Source organism: Salmo salar, chromosome 01 (genome assembly GCF_965601325.2).
Source record: "Salmo salar chromosome 01, fSalSal1, whole genome shotgun sequence".
Taxonomy (NCBI): Eukaryota; Metazoa; Chordata; class Actinopteri; order Salmoniformes; family Salmonidae; genus Salmo; species Salmo salar.
Window position 1 is genome coordinate 76,172,437 of NC_138291.1, and position 24,561 is coordinate 76,196,997.

General features: G+C 42.9%; 1 protein-coding gene across 1 annotated transcript in view; it reads left to right on the forward strand.

Moving 5' to 3' along the window:
- LOC123743785 (leucine-rich melanocyte differentiation-associated protein) overlaps positions 1-24,561 on the forward strand; it is a 384,937-nt gene that overhangs the window by 255,893 nt on the left and 104,483 nt on the right. Inside the window, exons 3-4 of the mRNA XM_082976693.1 lie at positions 6,834-6,920; positions 13,614-13,746. Of these exons, the coding sequence (XP_082832819.1) occupies positions 6,834-6,920; positions 13,614-13,746 (220 nt within the window). The remainder of the gene's footprint in view (positions 1-6,833; positions 6,921-13,613; positions 13,747-24,561) is intronic.

Genomic DNA, 24,561 nt, shown 5'->3' on the forward strand with positions numbered 1-24,561 from the left:
CATAAGCACAAATACATACAGTGCATTCGGAAAGTATTCAGACTCCTTGGCTTTTTCCAAATTTTGTTACGTTACAGCCTTAATCTAAAATTGATTTAAAAAAAGAAAAATCCTCAGCAATCTACACACAATACCCCACAATGACTAAGCGAAAACAGGTTTTTAAGACATTTTAGGAAATGTTTTAAAACACAAACAGAGATACCTTATTTACTTAAGTATTCAGTCTCATTCAGTCTCATTCAGTCTCATGCTATGAGACTTGAAACTGATCTCAGGTGAATCCTGTTTCCATTGATCATCCTTGAGATGTTTCTACAACTTGATTGGAGTCCACCTGTGGTAAATTCAATTGATTGGACATGATTTGGAAAGGCACACACCTGTCTTTATAAGGTCCCACTGTTGACAGTGCATGTCAGAGCAAAAACCAAGCCATGAGGTCGAAGGAATTGTCTGTAGAGCTCCGAGACAGGATTGGTACTCTGGGGAAGGGTACCATTGAAACTCCCCAAGTACACAGTGGCCTTCATCATTCTTAAATGGAAGAAGTTTGGAAAACTTCCATAAGGACAACCATCTCTGCAGCACTCTACCAATCAGGTCTTTATGGTAAAGTGGTCAGACGGAAGCCACTCCTCAGTAAAAGGCACATGACAGCCCACTTTGAGTTTGCCAAAAGGCACATAAAGACTCTCTTATTAAACCAAGGTTTAATAAGAGACCTGACAGAGCTTGAGATGATCTGCAGAGAAGAGTGGGAGAAACTCCCCAAATACAGGTGTGCTAAGCTTGTAGCGTCATACCCATGAAGACTCGATGCTGTAATCGCTGCCAAAGGTGCTTCAACAAAGTACTGAGTAAAGGGTCTGAATACTTACGTAAATGTGATATTTCAGTTTTTCAGTATTTCAGTATTTTTAATTTGGAACATTTTTTTTTTTTTGCTTTGTCATTATGGGGTATTGTGTGTAGATTGATGAGGAAAAAATAAAATGTAATACATTTTAGAGTAAGGCTGTAACGCAACAAAATGTGGAAAAGTCAAGGGGTCTGAATACTTTTCCGAAGGCATTGTATATCCTGATACTTAGTCACTTTACCCCTGCCTATATGTACTGTACAGTGGGGTCTGAAATTATTGACACCCTTGATTTAAGATCAGCAATAATGACTGCATAAAATAAATAATACAAACACTGAGTTATATTGTATGCTCATCAAAAATTGGGAAATTATATTCTTTTATACTAATACAATTGTTCAGAGGAAAATATTTTGTTTAACAAGTAATATTTTTTTCTCAAAAATGTAGGGGTAAAAGAATTTGACACCCCTAAATAGTAGTCCAAAGTTAAGTATTTGGTCCCATATTCATAGCACGCAATGACTACATCAGGTGTGTAACTCTACAAACTTGTTGGATGCATTTGCAGTTTGTTTTGGTTGTGTTTCAGAATTTTTTCTTTTATTTAACTTGGCAAGTCAGTTGAGAACGATTCTTATTTACAATGAAGGCCTATGAACAGTGGGTGAACTGCCTTGTGTGGGGCAGAACAACAGATTTCTACCTTGTTAGCTCGGGGATTCAATCTAGCAACCTTTCGGTTACCGGCTCAACACTCTAACCACTAGGCTACCTGCCGCCCAGGGTAGCCTAGTGGTTAGAAATGAATGGTATATAATGTATTGTGTCATTTTGGAGTCACTTTTATTATAAATAAGAAATACAATAAGTTTCTAAACACTTGTACATTAATGTGGATGCTACCATGATTACGGATAATCCTGAATGAATTGTGAATAATGATGAGTGAGAAAGTTACAGAGGGTAAAGATCATACCCCCAAGATGGCCTCTCCCCATTACAATAACAGGGGAGGTTAGCGTGTCTTGGGGGGTCCGTGGGTGACCGCCAAAAAAATGTGTTTCTCATGTCTCACTCATTGTTCGGAAGAAGTTTTGTCCAAGTCGGACGTTTGGGTCTATATTTCTTGAATATAAATCTGAATTGTATAAATTCAAATGTCCAATTTGGGTGCAATCAATTTAGTTAATTTCTCAGAAATCCTCTTTCTTGTGCTTTTTGAGGTGTAACGACCCCCATCTTTATCAAGGGTGTCAATCATTTCAGACCCCACCATGCATATCTACCTCAGTTGGTATGGTACTTCTTCTATATAGCTTCATTCCTTTGTGTTTTATTTCTCAGGAGTTTTTTTATTTGTTCTTATTTAACTCTGCATCGTTGGGAAAGATCTTGTAAGTAAGCATTTCACTGTAAGGACTACACGAGTTGTATTCGGTGCATGTGACAAATACAATTGGAATTGATTTGAGCTGTTGTTGTCGTGTGATGTGTAGATCTGTTGTCCAATAGCAAAGCCCTATCTTACTGTACCGGTTGCTGTACTGTAAACTACCTGCTTTAATCACAGGACATCCAATTGCTCCCAGAGTGATGTGATCGCCCAATGAAGCCTAATCGACTTGTCAGCCTGATGGACAGTTGGACGTTTCCCTTCCTTCCTATTTCCTCTCCCAGACATGTCTGTCCATTTCTCTCCATTCACTTTTCTTATTAAGTTTATTAAAGCCCGTCCGGATCCTACTTTTTCCCAGCCCCACTCCCTTCTCCCATTCATTACTCTGCCTTATCATGGCAGGCCATCTGAAGTGTGCTGCGGACAGTCCATTATGCACGTATGAAGGCCATCACGGCCCCAGTATTGGCCAATTCATCAAACATGTATCTGTTGCCCTGTGTGTCAATTTGCCTGTCGCTCTCCAGTCTCCGGCTTTATTACTGGAATAAAAACATTACTTCTCCAGTCCAAGGCCTTATTACTGGAATAAAAACGTTACTTCTCCAGTCCAAGGCCTTATTACTGGAATAAAAACGTTACTTCTCCAGTCCAAGGCCTTATTACTGGAATAAAAACGTTACTTCTCCAGTCCAAGGCCTTATTACTGGAATAAAAACGTTACTTCTCCAGTCCAAGGCCTTATTACTGGAATAAAAACGTTACTTCTCCAGTCCAAGGCCTTATTACTGGAATAAAAACATTACTTCTCCAGTCCAAGGCCTTATTACTGGAATAAAAACATTACTTCTCCAGTCCAAGGCCTTATTACTGGAATAAAAACATTACTTCTCCAGTCCAAGGCCTTATTACTGGAATAAAAACATTACTTCTCCAGAATCTCCACCACCAAGAATATATTTGAAGTCACACAAGCCATTTAATGTTAAAACAAGGCCTAAGGCTTTTGCCTCTTGCCTTTTCAAGGTTCTCCTATTTTTTTCCCCCTACTCAAACAGACCAGTGGTCTGAAAATATCTATCTGGTTCTCTGCAGATTGTTTCAGCTGCTAAAGTGAATACAGAGCTTCCTCCATAACTGTGGGGATTGTTCTGTGTCTGTTGTTGTGACTGGTCTTTGTTAGGAGTGCCCTGAGATATATGTGGATGCTATCAGGCTTGTGGAATGGCTATACGGTATATGGTAGTTGCTAGTTCAAGATGGGGGCCCTTCAGCTGTTAGGATATAGCTGCTGTCTCAGTTGACCTCTAGTCCTAAACACTACTAAAAGGTCAACTGGGATTTGTGCTGACATAATGCTGCCTCACAGATGTAGAAGATAGATCTGAGGCTACCATCCTACTCTCATTCGTTACTTAAAGACATCTGACATGAGACGGACCCACGCCATTGGTAGGAGTGACTGACATTTTAAGCCAATAATCACAGAGGGTTTTCTTCCCTCTGCCGGGCTGTCAGTGGTGGTTTATCAATCAATGTGTCTGCATTAGTATTAGACTAACGATCTGGCTCTGTCTGTACCTCTGGGTCACGGGTATGTCTCCTCTCATGTCTCCTTGTTTGGCCACCTGTCTCCTCTCCTGTCTTCTTGTCTGGCCTCTTGTCTCCTCTCATGTCTCCTTGTTTGGCCTCCTTTCTCTCCAATTTCCATTAATCTCATTTCCTTTTTTCTCCTCTTTCCTTTCCTCTCATGTGTGTGTGTGTGTGTGCGTGTGTGTGCGTGTGCGTGCGTGTGTGTGCGTGTGCGTGCGTGTGCGTGCGTGCGTGCGTTGATGTTTTGCACATGTGTGTGTTTTCCATTTTACCCAGCCACAGGAGCTTTGGGACACAGTTCAATTATGCTCATTATATTTTTTGAAAACAAAAGAGAGCTCCTCATGTTTTTAACTAAAGCACTTTTTACTGCAGCGCTTTCACTCTGTTAGTTCTGCAAACTCCGTATTAAAACTAGGCTCTTATAAAGGTAATGAAACCAAAGGTCGGTGTTAGGGAAATCTGCAGAGAGCGCCAGGGAAAGCTGGAGACAATTAAAGTCCAATCCCCCTACTGTATCCCCCCTACACACACACACATACACACACACACATACATACACACACACATACATACACACACACACACATACAGAGAGAGAGAGAGAGAGAGCAGGATGGGGTTTGGTAGCTGTGCTGTGCCGGGCCCTGCTCTCCCCTAGCTGTGAATTTAGTTGATTAGATCTGCTGGTGCACACAGCAGTGGTGACATGAAAACAACAATTAATAAGCCTTCCCTCTGCGCCATGCGGCTTCTTTTAACCAAGCAGTTAATAATGCAGCCCAGAGGACTACAGGCCCTATCGTGTCATACAAACACACGCAGGTATGCATGCATTAACACACACACACTGTATGTACAGTATGTGAGGGGGATTTCAATAGGAGTACTGTCTCAGGTTCTACGGTCTTTGTCCATCTTCATGTCTTGCCTTTTTTCATTGATCACCTTATGTTCCTCCTTTCCCTTTTCTTTTCCCTTACGGTCAGTTGGAATGTGTTCTCTCTTTCTCCCCCTCTCTTGCTATCCATTTGCAGGTTGACGTGATGAAACGGCTATGTTTACATCGAGTAAGTCACAGACAGTGTATAATGACAGTGACACTAGCCAGATCAGAGAGTGTATTAGTTGAGACTGGGCCTGGGCAGTGTTCTCAGGCTGACTGTATGAACCAGAAGGGTGTGTTAATATCTCTTCATTGTTTACCTTTTTATTTTTCACATTGGATGAAAATAATATTATCGTGGTTGAAGCATGTGTCTTGTTTATTTATTTTTGTAATTAAGTAGAGAAATGACAGTCATGAGTCAGAAAAGAGTCCTATTAGAATGCTCCAGTCTCAGCCGGGTCCCGGCAGGTTTACGTCAGTCAATGGCACAGTGTAGCCTGAACACATGATGAACATCAACAAATTGGGACTTTATGTTATTTTATACTAATGCAATTGTTCCGAGAAAGAGATTTTGTTTAACAAGTAATATTTTTTTTTTCTCAAAAAGTTAGGGGTGTATTGTTGACACCCCTAAAGACTACATCAAGTGTGTGACTCTACAAACTTGTTGGATGGATTTGCAGTTAGTTTTGGTTGTGTTTCAGATAATGTTGTGCCCAATAGAAATGAATGGTAACTAATGTATTGTGTCATTTTGGAGTCACTTTTATTATAAATAAGAGTAGAAAATGTTTCTAATCACTTGTACATTAATGTGGATGCTACCATGATTACGGATAATCCTGAATGAATTGTGAATAATGATGAGTGAGAAAGTTACAGAGGGTAAAGATCATACCCCCAAGATGGCTTCTCACCATTACAATAACAGGGGAGGTTAGCGTGTCTTGGGGGGTCCGCCAAAAATGTGTTCTTCATATCTTACTCATTGTTAGGAAGAAGTTTGGTCCAAGTCGCATGTTGGGTGCTATATATATATATATATTGAATATAATCTGAATCCTATACATTTAAATGTATAATTTGGGGGTAATCAATTTGCTTAATTTCTTAATTTTTTTCTTAATTTCACATAGTGGAAATGACAGTAGTAAGAGGGATTATGCTGTTTGAACTTCGGTGGCGCAGTGGTCTGAGCAGTTCACACCCAGCGCCGAGGAAGCCATGTAGCCTGTTGACTTTCACCGACCTTTTCGAACGTCTGAAATCAAAGTTTATTTCTAGTGGTCACACTGATTATACAACACACACGGCTTTGTACACCTTCAACAAGGCTTGAACTGTGCAAGGCCCCAACATTACCCTGAGTATTGCTCTCAATCATCTTTATGCTTAGTGTGTGATGTGGGTGTGCTTGTGTGCATAAGAGAAATGTGTGATTGCATCACAGGGATACAAATAGTCCCGCAAAATGTTTTTACTAAAATGCTTTGGTGTTAAAACCTTTAAACTAACCCCCATCACAGTTTGCAAAAAAGTTTCCCTTTCCATTCCGTCTGTGATTGCCAGAGTACGTATTCTGTATTCTACTGGTTGGGCTGTGAAGATGATGGATGACAAGTTAAATTTGTGTCCGGGGAGTGAAGGTGAAGTGTGACAGAGTGATTTGTCTTGGGAATGGAGGGTTAGGGTCAGGCCAAAGCGGGCGCCTCCAGGCACAAGACATTGACAAATTCATCCTGCCCGCCGCATTTCTGAAGCCTTTTGTTTTGAATCCTGGCTACTGACTGGTGACCCCCATCCCTCATCCTGCCAGCGTAGAAGGAAGCCCGTCGCGGCTGAGTCCCGGGTCCAGGCCATGCCAGGGGAACTCAGCACCACTAATTCACGCCATTCAACCCTCTGACAGGCCCCTACCCAAACTCTCCCTGCCTCTCCAGACGCGTGAAAAGAGGGAGGCAGAAATATATATTTCTGCACGTAATGGCCGTCTGCACAGTCTTAGGGCCGTATCATTTTTCTTTCTCGCTCGCTCTCTCACTCTCTCTCTCTCTCTCTCTCTCTCTCTCGCCTTATCATTGCAGGTCACTGGCGGGCCTCAAAGCGTTCACTGGGCTGGAAGAACTGGTCGTCGACAACAATCTGCTCGGAAACGACCTCCAGTTGCCCAGGTTACCCACCCTCCACACCCTGACACTCAATAAGAACCAAATATCCTTTCAAGCAGAGCAGCACTCACTATCTGCCTCTCATTCTTCAGCATGGGCCAAGGCTATAGGCCACAAGCCATTGTGTCTTTGCTGTTTGTTGTGCTTCTATATCTCTGATTTGAGTCTTTATCTCTGTGTTCTCAAACTTTGTGGAAGTCTCTAATAGTGTGTTTGTAGTGAGTGTAAATGCAGTGCTATAAAGGCATCTGGGTCTTTGTGCTGTAGTTTAGACCCCACAGACTAGTTTCTAAGCTACGGGGACCTCTAGTGGAGACAGGAATAAAAGCCAGTAGGGGCTGTGTTGATATGTTGAGGAAGAAACGGGAAATGGAGAAACGTCTGAACCTACCAAATGCTTTGAGAAAGAGCACTTTACATATATATTAGTTGTATAACCAATTATGAACATTGACAAATGAACCACTAGTGTAATATCTCATGCAGTGTAGTAGTGGGAAAAACTGAAACCCTCCTAACAAAATAACATGAATATGTTAAAAAAGAGGGACACACGAACGTTTACCACCTGAAAACAAAACGTGCAGCCATTACTTTTCTGCTATATAAATTGCCAGTAACATCTATCTATTGCAATTGCAGAGATGATAATTCAACAACTACATGTAGTTTCCTCATTGAATAGTAAACCAGGTTAACCGTAAGCACTCAAACCCAAACACTGCACCACTACTTATGATCAGACGGAAAATATGTTTCAACTTCCTCCTTTAGTGTTAAGAACCCAGCCTATCTATTTTTCCTTGTCCGCCCTGGTAGCCTCTCCCTAGTAGATCCATCTACAGAGTAATGATGCAAAAACACACCTCCCGTGTCAACATTAAAACTGGGGCTCCTAGAAGTGCGTGTCAGCGGCTCTGAAGCCTGAGTCAGGTTGTGAAGTGGCCTGCACATGCTAATGGCCCAATTAGACCACATCCTGATGTGGAGCTGTGCCATTTTACACACTCCACCACTGCATTAGTGCGCTTGTATTTTGACACTTTGGGGCTCAATTTTCCAATGAAGTGAATGTATTAGTGATGAATGTGTCCTGTTTGGGAGGCTGGTTGCTTTTTTTTCCACGTTTGGGGGGGGGGGACTTCTTTTTTCCGTCAGCTACGGCTCTGGAATCACGGACCGTTTGAACCACAGGGCATCCATCATTTACCCGGCCACCTAGGAGAGAGGGGGGGAGAGAAGGAGAAGAAGAAAGGGAGAGAGAGAGGAAGAAAGAGAGGAGGGTGGAAAGAGAGAGAGAGAAAATACAGAGAACAGGGAACTAAACAGGAAAATATATGCCAAACTCTGAGCCTTAGATTGAGCCTTTCTGTCTGCTCCCTCACACAACATGATGCCTATGACTGGTCCTCGTGAAATTCATAGTGGTGTGTGTGTGGGGGGGGGGGGGGGGGGGGGGTGGGGGGGGGGGGGGGGGTCTGTGTGTGTGCGTGCATGTGTAAGTGAGGGGGGTCTGGGGTAAATGGTAATGTAATTAACAGTGTTGGTTCCTTGACCTCTGGCTGCTGACACCTGACTGACATTGAGGCGCTGCTGGGGCACTTGGCGAAGGCGACACCGTCGCTGCAGTACCTCAGCCTGCTGGGAAACGAGGCCTGTCCCAACCAGCTGGTCAGCCTGGACAAGGATGAGGACGACTACCAGAGATACAGGTACACATTCACACACACAGGTCATTGCCAAAGAGTCGCACAGTGATGATGTCATAACAACACACATTGGTGTCTGTTCTCTGTCCTGTTCAGGATTCTAAACATATTTATTTTAAATAAAAGTTACATGAATCCTTTTTTTCCCAATATTTGTTTTAATTTTATTAACGTTCAGATTTTTGTAGGTTATTATATTTGTGTATACTTTTTATATTTTGTGTATTTTTATTTACACTGAATGGGGAACAAACATTCTTTGCCCAACCAGATTGTGAATGGAACCTCATGGTTGTAAAAGCTTCCTCTCTACATTCTGGTTGGGCAAAATGCATTTCATGTGTGACTAGTCACCGCCACAAATGAGTGTTTACTAGCAGAGCAGACCATGCATTAAACATCACAGCCTCTCCTCAAGCCATGCAATGTGACCACCCTTTGTCAGCCTCTTTTACATGAAACGTGATAAAAGGAAAAAACACACATTCTCTTTTGTCTGTTTTAGCCCTAAGTGCTTATTTCTGACTCTGTGTTCTGTATTAATCATTTACTAGCACCAACTATTGGCAGTAAGGCTCCCTTTCTCTCTCTTTCTCTCTCGCTCTCTGTCTCTATCTCTCGGTCTCACCCTCACTATTTTTTTTTGTATTTCTCTGTCTCTCTGTCTCTGTCTCTTTCTCTCTCTCTCTGTCTCTCTGTCTCTCTCTGTCTCTCTGTCTCTCTCTGTCTCTCTCTGTCTTTCTATGACTCTCTCTCTCTCTCTCTCTCTCTCTCTCTCTCTCTCTCTCTCTCTCTATGTCTCTGTCTCTCTCTCACTCTGTCTCTCTGTCTTTCTCGCTCTTTCTCTGTCTCTGTCTCTCTCTCACTCTGTCTCTCTCTCACTCTGTCTCTCTCATGTATCACACTGTAAAACATCAATTTGAGCCTGGTGCAGATTCCATGTCTGACGGGGTTAGGCTGTATGCAGGTCATGACAACTCTGGCCCAGGGCAAGGAATAGGCCGTGTCCATGAATCCCTAGTCTCAGCCTCTAAGCCCCAGCCAGGCCCCTGCCCCCGACAGGCTCACAGGCCATCTCAATTACCAAAGGCAGCGGTCAACTGCTATGGCACTCACTGGCCTATTTAAAAAAAGTCCAATGACATAAAGATGGAACACAGAAATGGAAAAATACACACACTTTGGGTGTTGAAGCTAGGATACAGTAACAACAGAATTATTCTAGCACAGAAGCAACCTGTCTCGTAATGGGATACACAGCACTGCCATGGGGTTAAGGGGTGGAATACTCTCGCTTGCGCTCCTTCGAGGCTCTCTCTCTTTCTCTCTCTTCTCTCTCTCCCTCTCTTTCTGTGTTGTGAAGGAGGAAAAATTACCTTCTAGCTATGTCATGCTCCCGTCGTGACACAGAGCCTATTGTTACTTGTCATGTTTACACGTCGACTCGAATGACATAATCTCGTTTCGAGATCTCTTTTTCCGCCCTGATCAAAGACTTGCTACAGGTGGACAGTTTTGCCTCAGGTGCCCTTTAACCACCACATGCACTCGGCCCGGTGCTCACTCAACCCTCAACCCATCCACTCCATCCTGCACCCTCCACCCATCCCCTCAACACATCCACTCAACCCTCAACCCATCCACTCCATCCTGCACCCTCCACCCATCCCCTCAACCCATCCACTCAACCCTCAACCCATCCACTCCATCCTGCACCCTCCACCCATCCCCTCAACCCATCCACTCAACCCTCAACCAATCCACTCCATCCTGCTCCCTCAACCCATCCACTCCATCCTGCACCCTCAACCCATCCACTCCATCCTGCACCCTCAACCCATCCCCTCAACCCATCCACTCCATCCTGCACCCTCAACCCATCCCCTCAACCCATCCACTCCATCCTGCACCCTCAACCCATCCCCTCAACCCATCCACTCCATCCTGCACCCTCAACCCATCCCCTCAACCCATCCACTCCATCCTGCACCCTCAACCCATCCCCTCAACCCATCCACTCCATCCTGCACCCTCAACCCATCCCCTCAACCCATCCACTCAACCCTCAACCCATCCACTCCATCCTGCACCCTCAACCCATCCACTCCATCCTGCACCCTCAACCCATCCCCTCAACCCATCCACTCCATCCTGCACCCTCAACCCATCCCCTCAACCCATCCACTCCATCCTGCACCCTCAACCCATCCCCTCCACCCATCCACTCCATCCTGCACCCTCAACCCATCCCCTCAACCCATCCACTCCATCCTGCACCCTCAAACCATCCACTCAACCCTCAACCCATCCACTCCATCCTGCACCCTCAACCCATCCACTCAACCCTCAACCCATCCACTCCATCATGCACCCTCAACCCATCCACTCCATCCTGCACCCTCAACCCATCCACTCAACCCTCAACCCATCCACTCCACCCTCAACCCATCCACTCCACCCTCAACCCATCCACTCCATCCTGCACCCTCAACCCATCCACTCAACCCTCAACCATCCACTCAACCCTCAACCCATCCACTCAACCCTCAACCATCCACTCAACCCTCAACCCATCCACTCAACCCTCAACCATCCACTCAACCCTCAACCCATCCACTCCATCCTGCACCCTCAATCCATCCACTCAACCGTCAACCCATCCACTCCATCCTGCACCCTCAACCCATCCCCTCAACCCATCCACTCCATCCTGCACCCTCAACCCATCCCCTCAAACCTTCCACTCCATCCTGCACCCTCAACCCATCCCCACAACCCATCCACTCCATCCTGCACCCTCAACCCATCCCCTCAAGCCTTCCACTCCATCCTGCACCCTCAACCCATCCCCTCAACCCATCCACTCCATCCTGCACCCTCAACCCATCCCCTCAACCCATCCACTCCATCCTGCACCCTCAACCCATCCCCTCAACCCATCCACTCCATCCTGCACCCTCAACCCATCCACTCAACCCTCAACCCATCCACTCCATCCTGCACCCTCAACCCATCCACTCAACCCTCAACCCATCCACTCAACCCTCAACCATCCACTCAATCCTCAACCCATCCACTCAACCCTCAACCATCCACTCAACCTTCAACTCATCCACTCAACCTCAATCCATCCACTCAACCTCAACCAATTCACTCAACCTCAACCCATCCCCTCAACCCATCCACTCAACCCATTCACTCAGCCTCAACCCATTCACTCAACCTCAACCCATTCACTCAACCTCAACCCATTCACTCAAACCTCAACTCATCCACTCAACCCTCAACCATCCACTCAACCCTCAACCCATCTACTCAACCCTCAACCTATTCACTCAACCTCAACCCATCCACTCTGCCCTCAACCCATCCACTCAACCCTCAACCATCCACTCAACCCTCAACTCATTCACTCAACCTCAACCCATTCACTCAACCTCAACCCATTCACTCAACCTCAACCCATTCACTCAACCTCAACCCATCCACTCAACCCTCAACCATCCACTCAACCCATTCACTCAACCTCAACCCATTCACTCAACCTCAACCCATTCACTCAACCTCAACCCATTCACTCAACCTCAACCCATTCACTCAACCTCAACCCATCCACTCAACCCTCAACCATCCACTCAACCCATTCACTCAACCTCAACCCATTCACTCAACCTCAACCCATTCACTCAAACCTCAACTCATCCACTCAACCCTCAACCCATCTACTCAACCCTCAACCTATTCACTCAACCTCAACCCATTCACTCAACCTCAACCCATTCACTCAACCTCAACCCATCCACTCAAACCTCCATAGAAGAGGATTTAGAATAATGAACTGACAAAATGAGTTTTGAATTATAATTCTTCCTCTTTGTCAGACAATGTTTATTTAAGACTTGTGTATTATTAACCACATTAACATAGGATTGATCACTGCGTCACTCAACTGCTAAAACACCTCAGGCCTGGTCTCGTTTCAGGTCTTGGAGCTCTATTCAATCAAAACCGATATGCAGATGTTCTCAGGCTTGAGTCATAATATACTGTTTGTGACATTGTTATTGTTTATATAGTAAGTATCTAGCATATAGATTAATCCATAGCTCCCTTCCCTAAAATCCTAGTGTGTTGACAACCTGACGTTGGTTTTACTAACTATCTTCAGCTCCAACATTACCACCATCATCATCAGGGACCGGGCTGTGCCCATATTGTGGTTCCTCCTTGTCCCTCCTCACCCTTCACTTAGCTGCTGCTGTATGTCTGTTACTGTGTTCTGTTTGGCTGGAACCTCCAGCCTTGACATGTCTGTTCCTCTGCTCCGCTCCCACCCGCTCTCTCGCTCTCTGAAAGGATCTGTTGTCATCTCCGTATCCCAGCCATTATCTAGCCGACGTTTCCTCTCCCTCCCAATGAAAGATAGAGAGTGTCTGAAAGCGTAGAATATAGATCTGTGATGTTACAGGAATGGCAGCTCTGGCAGATGGGGCGTATCTCCTTTCGTTCTATTTATATTTCCGTCCTTATTTTTTATCAGCTTTGAAGGTTATTACATGGAAGGATAGATATCATCGCCATTAAATCTATACTGAGTAAACAAGTCGTCTTCTTTTCAAGATGTTTGCTGATATGTGCCGTTTTACTAATTTTAGAATTTGATTTGCATAATTACTTTTGTAGGTGGATATTAACTAGTTGTTATGCTCTGGCAGTTTATGTTCGCAATTATACAGTATAGACATCTTGTGGTTTGTGACGTATTCACTAGATGTGTTCAGTTTGTATAGTAATCTTTATTTTTGTTCTCAAATCATGTAATGTACATTTGTTTGTGTATTTCTATGTTAGTTTTTCTGTAAACATTGTTCTGTAAAGTAAAGTGTGTGTTATATGGTTTGGTGTACAGTCAACCGACACAAGTCATGATGCCTTACATAAGGTACTGTTAGTTTTCATATATTATTGTTTGTGTGTGTTTCCTCAGGTATTTTGTTCTGCACAAGCTACCCACCCTAAAGTTCCTAGACACTAGGAAGGTTTGTAAGACAGAACAGCAGGAGGCTGAAGCACGGGGAGCCTTCATGAAGGTGGTTAAACCCAAGTTATCAGACATGGTGGTGAGTGCACTCTTTATGATCTAATAGCGTTGGTTTCCCAGACACAGATTACGCCTAGCCCTAGACAATTTTTGTAATTTTTTTTAACCTTTATTTAGCTAGGCAAGTCAGTTAAGAACACATTCTTATTTACAATGACGGCCTACCCCGGCCAAACCCGGACGTGCGCCGCCCTATGGGACTCCCAATCATGGCCGGATGTGATGCAGCCTAGATTTGAACCAGGGACTGCAGTGATGCACGCCTCTTGCAGTACCTTAGACCGCTGTGCCACTCGGGAGCAAAGAAGCACTTCCAATGGAGAATCTCAATTGAACATTACATACAGTATAAAGTCTCATAAATATATAACTAATTGAGGTGTTACATTCTTGAAAGAAGTTACTGGACCTTCAGGAGTTGACATATTTAGGCAACCATAGAAGGGCTTTCCAGTCCAGGGAAACTAGAGTACAGTAAATTCATTTTAAAAACATTCTGTCATCCAGAATTCTGTACTTCACTGCCCAGTTCATGGAGTCTATAGGGACATTTAAAAAAACAGATTTTATATTGCAAATAGTGTGGCTTCCATCAATGTAATTGTCTGCATCATTTCCAATCCCCCATATATTTTTTGGGAAACTTACCCTACCACCCCTCCCCTAATTGGGGTCAACTAATGGACAACAACACTTAGGCTTCTACTTCCATATATACATTTAGGCTTCTACTTCCATATATACATTTAGGCTTCTACTTCCATATATACATTTAGGCTTCTACTTCCATATATACATTTTAAGGGACACAGTATATTTTACAATAGTTATTTTTTGTTTGTTTTTAGTCCCATTTTTCAGCTACCCTCAACCCCTCCCATCTCAGAAGAGCGTCCAGTCTCTCTCTTTCTGCCATTCAGAGGGTCCTCCTCATTAGCAGTGTGAGATCAGATGATATATCTCTGATATATTGAATTATCTAATAGTTCCCTCACTCGCGTTGGGGTCAATCATTTGTCTAACCCCTCTAACCGTATTAAGGCCATGGTTAAGTGATGTGGATGAGCAGTAAGAAACTGACATATTCTCATCCCTCACCCCCTGTCTATCCTCCCCTCCTGTCCGCCTTTCTTCATCCGTGTCTGAGTGTCAGTCTCCCGTTGCAGGGGTCCTGGTACGACAGCCCTTTGAACAGGAGCCCTCTCCCTCCCTCCGAGGGGACTCTCTCTTTAATGAGTGTGTGTGTGCTTCTGAGGGCATACTTGTGTGTGCAAGCATGCCTGCGTGTGTGTGTGTGTGTGTGTGTGTGTGTGTGTGTGTGTGTGTGTGTGTGTGTGTGTGTGTGTGTGTGTGTGTGTGTGTGTGTGTGTGTGTGTGTGTGTGTGTGTGTGTGTGTGTGTGTGTGTGTGTGTGTGTTTATGACCACGGTCTGACCTCATTCCGTATGCATGAGCCCAGATCAAAGTGGACGGGGCGGCTGTCCGGTCGCGGTAGCAACGAGGAGCATGACAGCGCTGGCCATCGGAGCGACAGCTCACGTACACGCCAGTCACAATCGCTTAATTATCCCCCGACCATGCACTTATTCCTCCCTCGCTCGTTAGGGCCACGCAGACTAATTAGAGTTTGGGATTTCATAGATGTAACCCTTCTCATCCCTCATCCCCCCCTCCTCCTCTTCTTTCGAAGGGGTGGAAATGAACAGCTTTGCTAAGATTCGATTTCATGTAATTGTAAGGCCATGAAATATTTACTGGTTGGATCAGCGAGGCCTCATCGTCCCAGAGTCCCCAGAGCCTTACAGACATAAAGGAGTCTGGGAGGTAAGAACAAAGCCAACCAATGACAAGGCATGATGCGTGTCGAGCAGACGCAGGGTTTAAAAGTGCACAGAGAAAACAAAATATTTATCGTTTGCGACAATCAGCCAAAATATTGTAGCGTTTTAGTGTCAGTCCACACAACTCTTTGTTCTTGATTTATCGTGCAAGTGGCAGAGCAAGAAAAGAAAACATTGAAATAATTTAACCCCATTCTGGCATGTTTGCTAGATGTAGAAAAGTGGAATAAAACACTGCTCATCCACTTGATATGAAAAGAAACCGAGCACTTTAACAATGCTTGTTGGCAGGCAAAAGTCACTTTGGAGGATTATATTTACATAGCCCTGCCAATGTAGCAGCAACACTTACCTTTGTTATCGTAGAGTTAGATATGGCTGAAGATTATCTAGCTAATTCTAGTTGATTTATATGTGTTTGTGTCAGAGTATATAGCAGAAGATGCTATGTACATTATCAGATGGAAATGTCTCATTATGTTTGTCTTCTCTTACCCTTTACTAAAGTAGATTAACATTCCTTTCTCTGTTTCTACAGTACAGTACTGCATTCACTCTGCTCCACCGTAACAGCCTTTGACTCAATATACTGTCTAACCATTACACAGCCTCATAACTGTTCGTGAGGTATCTACGTAGGGCTTATGTAGACTCGTGAATGCTCTATAAAGCCTGTATAAGTTGTTTGTTTAATGTGGAACAGAGAGAGTGATGAGAGTGAGAGATGGGGTAGTGTGGCTCCAAATGTCCCGTCCTGTGCTTGGGTCCGTAACGGTTAGTTTTGAGTCCGATGAGGCATGATGCAGCAGCCGTAACTGGCGCGGCGGGGCATGTGTACACCCCGCCTCACCCGCCATCTAATTGGCTCCATCATCAGAGCCATTGTGTTTCTGACCAATCGTGCGGGTCACCAATTAACGAGTGGCGCAGACAAACGAGGCAGTAGGGAGGGAGAGATGATGATGGTGTAATTAGACATTTGTGTTTGCTTTTATGTCTCGTACAGTGGGGCGTCCCTTCATAACACTGGAGCCTGGTGTCTGGAGTTACTGTAGCACAGTTAAACTGGACACTAATTAGTACTCTCTCCAGTCTCACTCATTTCTCTCTCTCTCTCTCGGTCCCCTATTCTACCTCTCCCACTCTCTTTCTGTTAGAGTGATGAAGATGCTGTATATATTGATGAATAACCAGTGTTTAGGTTATAATCAAAGTTAAAGAAGCTTTCAGAACAGCTGTATTACACACATTGAAGATGAGTGTTAAACTCAGCGTGAAAACCTGTCTACACTAAAATGAAGGACACACACTCATTGACCCTGCTTGTAGTTATCAGTAAGTGAATTATTATGATGAACCCATACTGTGCATGCTTATCTAAGCCCCTCTCATATAACTGTGTAAATCAGAGAAATAACAGGTTGCTCTCTAGTTGTTCCTACTCCTAGCGTGATGTATCGGAACAGCTAATGGGCGTGCTAGGAAGGAGGCAGCTCTGAACTTTGGAGACCTCCTGGGCTGCATCTCAAATGGCACCCTATTCCCTATTTGGTGCCCTACTTTTGAACAGGCCCCATAGTGCTCTACGTAGAGAAGAGGATGCCATTTGGGACAGAGACTTAGTTTGAGTCACATCAGAATGGAGTGTGACCACGGTTTAAACTGCGTTTCAATCATGCCGTTATGGCATGGCACCATGGGCTGCCACATGGTTCTGATAACATAGCAATGAGCTTTAATACATTATGAATACCGTCACTTCTCCAACATTCTGAACCTTTTCCAAGTCTGCTAAATCATAACCAGAGTTGGATGTCTGCTCAAAGCACTCATACGCACGCACGTAAAAAACAGGTCTTATCTGATATAGGATAAGTACTATATTTTACAGTATTTGTTATAAGATTGGCTCTGCTCTGTGTTGGGTAATGTCAATATCAAACCTATATTGGTATCATACAATATACTTTATTAGTGTGGTCTACAGACAATGCCCATCAAGATTGTGAAGAATATTGCAAATGCACTTTTTAAATGTCGGAAAAAAACTGGATTTAAGTCATATCAACAATCAAGTATTGACAGATTAAGAGAAAGAAAAATGACCAACTGTAAAAGTTAACATTTGCAGTGTGAACAAATCCTTTTGCAGCTCATTGAATTGATAGTATGTCTTTTCACACACCACTGGGCCCTAGAAATGCATAACACTCGAAGTGTCTCTGTGTGTGTTGTTTATGTGGCACTACTGTACAGTCTGTGTAGTACACTAGCTAGGTACGTCATCTTCCTCAACCACAGTTATGAAGACCACGTTAATGGGTCTCTGTCTTATTGGATTTCCTGAGTGGAGAAGACGAGCAATGGGACAAACAGAGAGACAGAGACAGAAATAGAGGGAGAGACATACAGGGGGATCCGAAATTATTGACACTAATTCAAATGTTGAGTTATATTGTATGCAAAACAAATGGAGGAATTATATTATACTAATACAGTTGCTCAGAGAAAGAGATTTTGTTTAACAAGTTATGTTTTTTTCTTTTAAAAGGTAGGGATCAACATTATTGACACCCCTGTTTTCAATACCTTTTAATACCTCACCTTACGAGGATAATGGCACAGCCATTTTCTAAAATGTTTTATGAGTTGGAGAACACATTGGGAGGGATATTAGACCATTCCTTCATACAGAATCCTTCCAGATCTTTGATATCCTTTGTCTGCGATTACGGACTGTTTATGGACTGAGATCTCTGTTGCCAAATGTTGATTTTGTAGCTAATTAACCATTTATTTGTGGATTTTGATGTGCTGGGGGTTATTATTTTGCTGGAAGATCCACTTTAGGCCAAGTTTCAGCCTAATGGTAGAGGAAATCAGGTTTTTGGCTAAAATGTCCTGGTACTAGGTAAAGTTCATGATGCTATTGTCCCCTTACACTCGTACATGTAGACGGGTTGAAAACGGCTGATTTGGGCACTGATAAACACCTATATTGGAACACAGTGGCTGTACAGTAACATGCTATACATGACGTCAGAGCTCTTGCTCTGCGCTTCACAGCTCTGTATGGGTTTTGACTGACAGCCGCTCTGAACTTGAGCACATCGCGCGACATGAAGTTTCCCCCATCCCTCCCGCTAATTGGGCACATTTTTTTTCTTGTCTGTGAGAGAAATGCTGTAAATGAAGAGGACTCTATGTATCCTGAAAGATGAGACATTGAGGATTCTAATAAATACCGCTTTGATGTCATAAAACCAAGCCAAACACCCGCGAGTCCAAATGTGCACTTCACCATTCCGTATCATAAAACTCACGTCATATACAGTGTCAACGTTTATGATCACTATGTTTGATGTACAGTTACAAGATGCCATGGCGTCATACCCTGGGTTGTTCTGAGCAGAATTAGCCTATTTTTGTTAATTAAATTTGCCGCGGCACACACACCTGAATGCACTCATGTCTCCTTTCTATGCGCACAATAATTACGATGTGTTTCTCTGAGTTGCATTGTGAATGCCCAACACTGTAATATTGTGTTTTTATAACTTAGCTAGTCATGTTGGCATAAGAACAAGCTTTGAAATGAAGCCCACCTGATACACATTGTGATTTATAATGGACTGTTTTTGGATTGAGTATACAACAGGGTTGTGTTCCAACCAAACAACTACAAGTGTGCTTGCTGTAATTCCTCAACGGCACAGCTAGGAGAGCTAAAAAACACCGTATAGTTGAAGACTCTATGGGTCATAAAAGTGCATTGAAATGACTTAGGAACTGTGCACACTTTGGAGAGGTGTGTGGCCTTGGAGACAACAGTTAGTCCTCTCACTCAAACCCTTGTATTTTATGTTGCACCTACCCCACATTTTCCAATAATATTCTTATCACGTTACTTACTGAATGTATCCAGAGTATTTTCAGATTTCGTTATCAACAAATGCACCGAAAAGTACACTAAATGTCAAGTGTGCATAAAATCAACTGTGTAATGTTTGGATTCAGTCTTGTGTCAGTTGAACTGTTGTGTCCTCACCTTTTGCGCTAGTAATTTTCCCATAATATCCAAACGATTCCCTTTCAATTGCTAACATGGTTATGCATTTTCCTATTTCTTTTGTAAAAAAAACATGTACATTTAGTCATTCATATAGGCCAATTCCCACAAGTGTAAAAGGTTAACAAGGGCCCCAGTGACAGTGTTATGACAATGCCACAAAATCAACACGTTATGACAGTCATAACCTTGTCATATGTCATAACAGCTGACATAATCTGTCATAACATTGTCATAACACTGTCATGACACATATATTTAGATGTGTTATGACATATATTGCAATATTTTTGGGGCTGGTTATGACACCTACATGAGTGTCAAAGACCTCAAATCCTATCACACTGGCAGACCATTCCATTCTACCTGAATATAACAGTTCCTCAAATTTGCCATTTTATTACCATTGTAATTGTACACACATTGATTTCAAACATGTACCTAGCCCAATGCTCTGTCGCTGATGACTAGAATGAATGCAGGAGCAGGACAAAACACCCTCTTTGGGACTTATGACTGACATATGGTAATGTATGTCATAGGCCTATCTGGCTTATATTATTAACCTTACAACAACAACAAAAAAATGGTTCTGTGATGATATAAATGTCCATATTTTGAAATCAAAGTTTGTGTACACAGCATTATTATTGGGATCCTCCATGGTTTTGCTATAATATACATGTATACTTAGTGCTACCACTAGGGGGAGACATTCAAACTGCTAGCTGCAGGCGCGCTCCTCCATACGTTGGATTCAGTCTCCGGACTTGAATCCCATCGAAAACCTCTGGTTTGAATTGAAGAGGACAGTCCATAAGCGCAGATAAAGGATATCAAGGATCTGGAAGAATTCTGTAAGGAGGAATGGTCTAATATCCCTCTCAATGTGTTCTCCAACTCATAAAACATTTTAGAAAAGCAACTGTGTCGTTATCCTCGCAAGGTGTAGTTATTGAAAGGTATTTAAATAATCATTTTGACCCATACCTTTTTGAGATAAAACAAAATCTCTTTCTCTGAGCAATTGTAAAATAATAATAATAATAATTGCCATACAATATATCTCAGTATTTGAAGTATTTATTTTTTACAGTAAGTTTTGCTCATCTTTATCAAGGGTGTTAGTAATACTGAAACCCACTGTAGACTGAGAGGAAGAGAGACCAATAGAAACAAAGAGAGGGGGTATGTGAAGGAAAGAGAGGGATGGCCAAATACCTGAAGTAAACATGTCAATTGAGTAAAGGCAATTGAAGTGTTTTTCTCAGACATCGACAGACACACAGAGAAGAGAAGAAGCCGAGGCAGAGAGTGGAAAAGCCTTGAGCTGTATTCTGGGCGTGTTGGAATGCCATAATGTGATAATTCTCTTTGAGGACTCGGAGGTCATGGAATGCGTTGGCGCTAAACCACATAGAGCCATTTGGACTGCTCTGGGCTGTTCTCGGAAAATACACGTGGTTTCTACCGTGGCTTCGCTCCCTAACCTCCCTCAGCATCCCTCCTGCTGCCTCACCATCACGGAGCCTGTTGTTGAAACCTTGGGTTAAACTGACCATGTCTATCAAAACACTCTGACAACATGTTCTCTATTTCTGCTATCCCGAGCACCACTCAGAGAAGCCATGTCGGATTTGACTGGTATTATGATATTTCACTCTCCGTCCCGCATGTTAAAGTACATTTCACAGTGAATGAAGTAAGTGCTCAGTCCGCTGCCACTAAACACAGCTTGGTAGCTACGTCAGGGGGTATAGCGGTTCTGTGGATGTCACATAGATTTTGCTCGGAGGGAGAGTTTGACTTGATTTCAGAGCCCGGGACATGAGTTTTTCTCCCCACATCTTCCTGCGTGTAATGCAAAGCATTAATGTGAAGCAGACAGAGTCGCGAGGCGGTTCGAGCCCATTCGAGCCAGCTCTCGTCTCCCATGAGCCCTTGCTCTCAGGGTGACTGCTCTTCTGTGGAATCGACAATGACAGAGCCAGGAAAGTCCTCAAGTGGATCTTTTCAGTTCTGTTTTTCCCTCCGCTGATGTTAACCTGCTTTACTCTGCAGCGGTTCACTTCAAGTTTGCACAGAGGAAAGAAGTCAAAATATGTAAAATAGACCACATGATTTGAGAGCCATGATTGTGTATTATAGGCCTACACATGATGGATGCTTGTGGGATTTTTTGCATTAGGAATCGTCTGGAAGGGAATAGAGGGATATCAGTTATTATCTTCCTTTCTTCTTTTCTTCTTTTTAAATGTCTCTAGTGTGGCCTGTAAAGTTTGTCGTTACGTTCATCTCTGCACTAGAGAGTTATGAGTTCCCTGAAGCTTTCAAACATAACAAACAGCATACGATATTGCTCTGTGCATGCACCTTCAGTGGGTTTGCTGAATCATTTTATTGGATATATACATGTCCTCTCAGGATATGCTTCTCAACAGGACAAGAAAATACTACCAAACAGATTGCTGTGAAAACAAGTTTATTATACTGTTTTCTCTCAGCCTAGTGATTTACATATTTCCATCTTCATATTTCAATGACATTATTACTTCATGTCAGACATTGTCTTTGGTCTGCTACGGTATAGGTTAAGTCAGTACAGTAAGGTGGAGTATGGGTTTTCTACCCTCTGTTGGCCTCACACCAGCTTGTGCTAACACTCAAATACTGGATGTTTTCTTTTCCATTCTTTTCCATTGGCTATCGATTGATTGAAGTACATTATCCTTTCATCATTGAGGCATTTTTTGTTGTTATTTATGTTACGCTGTTATTCATTTTGTAGTGATAGCTATTAAGAGTAATAGCATTTTGTGATGGATACTGTGCAGGCTGTAAAACTTTTACGTAGAAAAAAGACAAGACAGAAAAAGTTGACAGCAAAATAGGAAACAAATGTGTAAGTGACATACCAGACAATAGTGCTGGAAGTACAGTATGACTGTCATTCTCATCGCTGTGTTTGTGCATTCTGATGGACTCTAGACAACTCAATTCACTGAAAACAACAAAGAAATAATAGAGATGAATCTCTTTTAATTGTTAGCGTGACAGGCCAGTTCACAACATGACCATTCCAGCTTGTTAAGTCTATAATCATCTTGTTATTGAGGTTTTTGTTTCAAGTGTTTAGGCAACAGGAAACAGCACTACATTCTGACTCTCTCCACTTTCTCTCTCTCTCTTTCTCTCTCTGTCTCTTTCCCTGCACACTTCAGTCAGCACCAGAAACATATGAAAGTACTGTCTTCCACATGTCAGGGACAGCATGGACCACACGGTCCTTCTCTGTCAGTGAGTGAGAGGATTTCTGTTTCTGTTTCCAGAGTAGTGAAGTCTGTCGGTTCTTACAGTCTTTGGATCAGCACTGAAGTGTTGGCTCAGTATGGGCCCGTTCACTCTGTTTGGACCGATCAGCTCTGAAAACGGAGAGAAAAGAGGCATCGCACTGTATGTTATGCATTCTAAACGATTTGGCAGCTGTGACTTGTGAGGTCGCGGCGAGGGCAACGGTCCACGCAAACAACTGTAATCAGAGGGAATGACTCAGAGCGTCCTTATAAATCACATCACAGGCCCCTCATATCATAAACACACTGTAAAACTTTAAAGCACCTTTAATTGTAAGTAATAGCGGCAGGATTGATTTACGAGCCCGTTCAAAGCGCAGAGACACGGGGTGCGTGACCTCAGTGTCACGTCACTCTAATAGCAGTAGTGATAGATGGATTATTCATTTGGGGGAAAACGTATAAAAACCAACAGATGTTTTTAAGGACTCTAGTACTGTTTCTGAGTAGAACTGGTTTTATATGAACTGATTTTCCTCTCTGGGTTTTGGTATAAAGAACATGGGTGGGAAGCCATTGTGGTGAATCATTTGTTGTCTCGATGTCTCATGCATTTAGTATGAGGCCCGACTGAAAGCAGTCCAAGGCTGACCCATAATAATGTGATATACTTTTACCCTGTATTGGAAATGCAGTTTTTATAAACTATGACAAATAATAATATTGCTTGGATAAGCTCTGCTACTTTTTATTCACTTAGTAAAATCCAAGTATTTGAAGACTTCTTTATCATTATCATATTATTAAGCTTTTGGTTTTAGCATCAGAAAAGTACATACTGTTCCAGAAATGTACCAGATATTGTATAATAATAAGCCAATGAGAATGTTAACATTCTTCCTTCTGTATCGTTGCTCCTGTAATATCTGTAAGCCTCTTTTAGACCCAGGAAAATTCTGGGAAATAGAATGTTTCCACTCAAACCAAACTTTCTGTTAAGACCATTGATGATACTGTACCAACGTAAATGTAGCTCTCAGTACTCTCTACACTTTCTCTCTCTCCCTCTTTTTGTTCTCTCTCTCTCCCTCTTTCTGTTTCTCTGTCTCTCTCTTTTTCGGAGTTGACCCCTTCTCATTTTATCTCACGCTCCCACAAAACGCTCCAAGCCCTACTTTTAGCAGAAACAGTTATTCTAGATAGATTGGTGTTATTTGACCATTTTAAAGTAAACTTCAAACTACCAAAGTGGATACAATATATTTAAAAATCATTGACGATAACACAAAGTTTTACAATGTATTTCCGTTGTGGTCCTCTTTTAACCTACACTGAACTAGCCTGTATTCTAGTATTTCCTTCTTATATCAACAACCATTGCGTTAGCTAAAGACTGACTAACAGACTGTCAATGTCAACTAATCTAATGCTTAACTCGAGCTTCATTCAATGACATGATTTATTAAATGATGTTTTTAGTCAGTACAGAGTACAAGTGTTTTCCTGTGTTAGAATCACAGCTGCACTCTCTGTGCTAGTCTCTGGTGATTGTGTATTTGTGTGTGCGGGCGTGTATGTATGTATGCGTGTGTAAGTCCTTGGTGATGAGGATCCGTTGCCAGCCTAATGAGA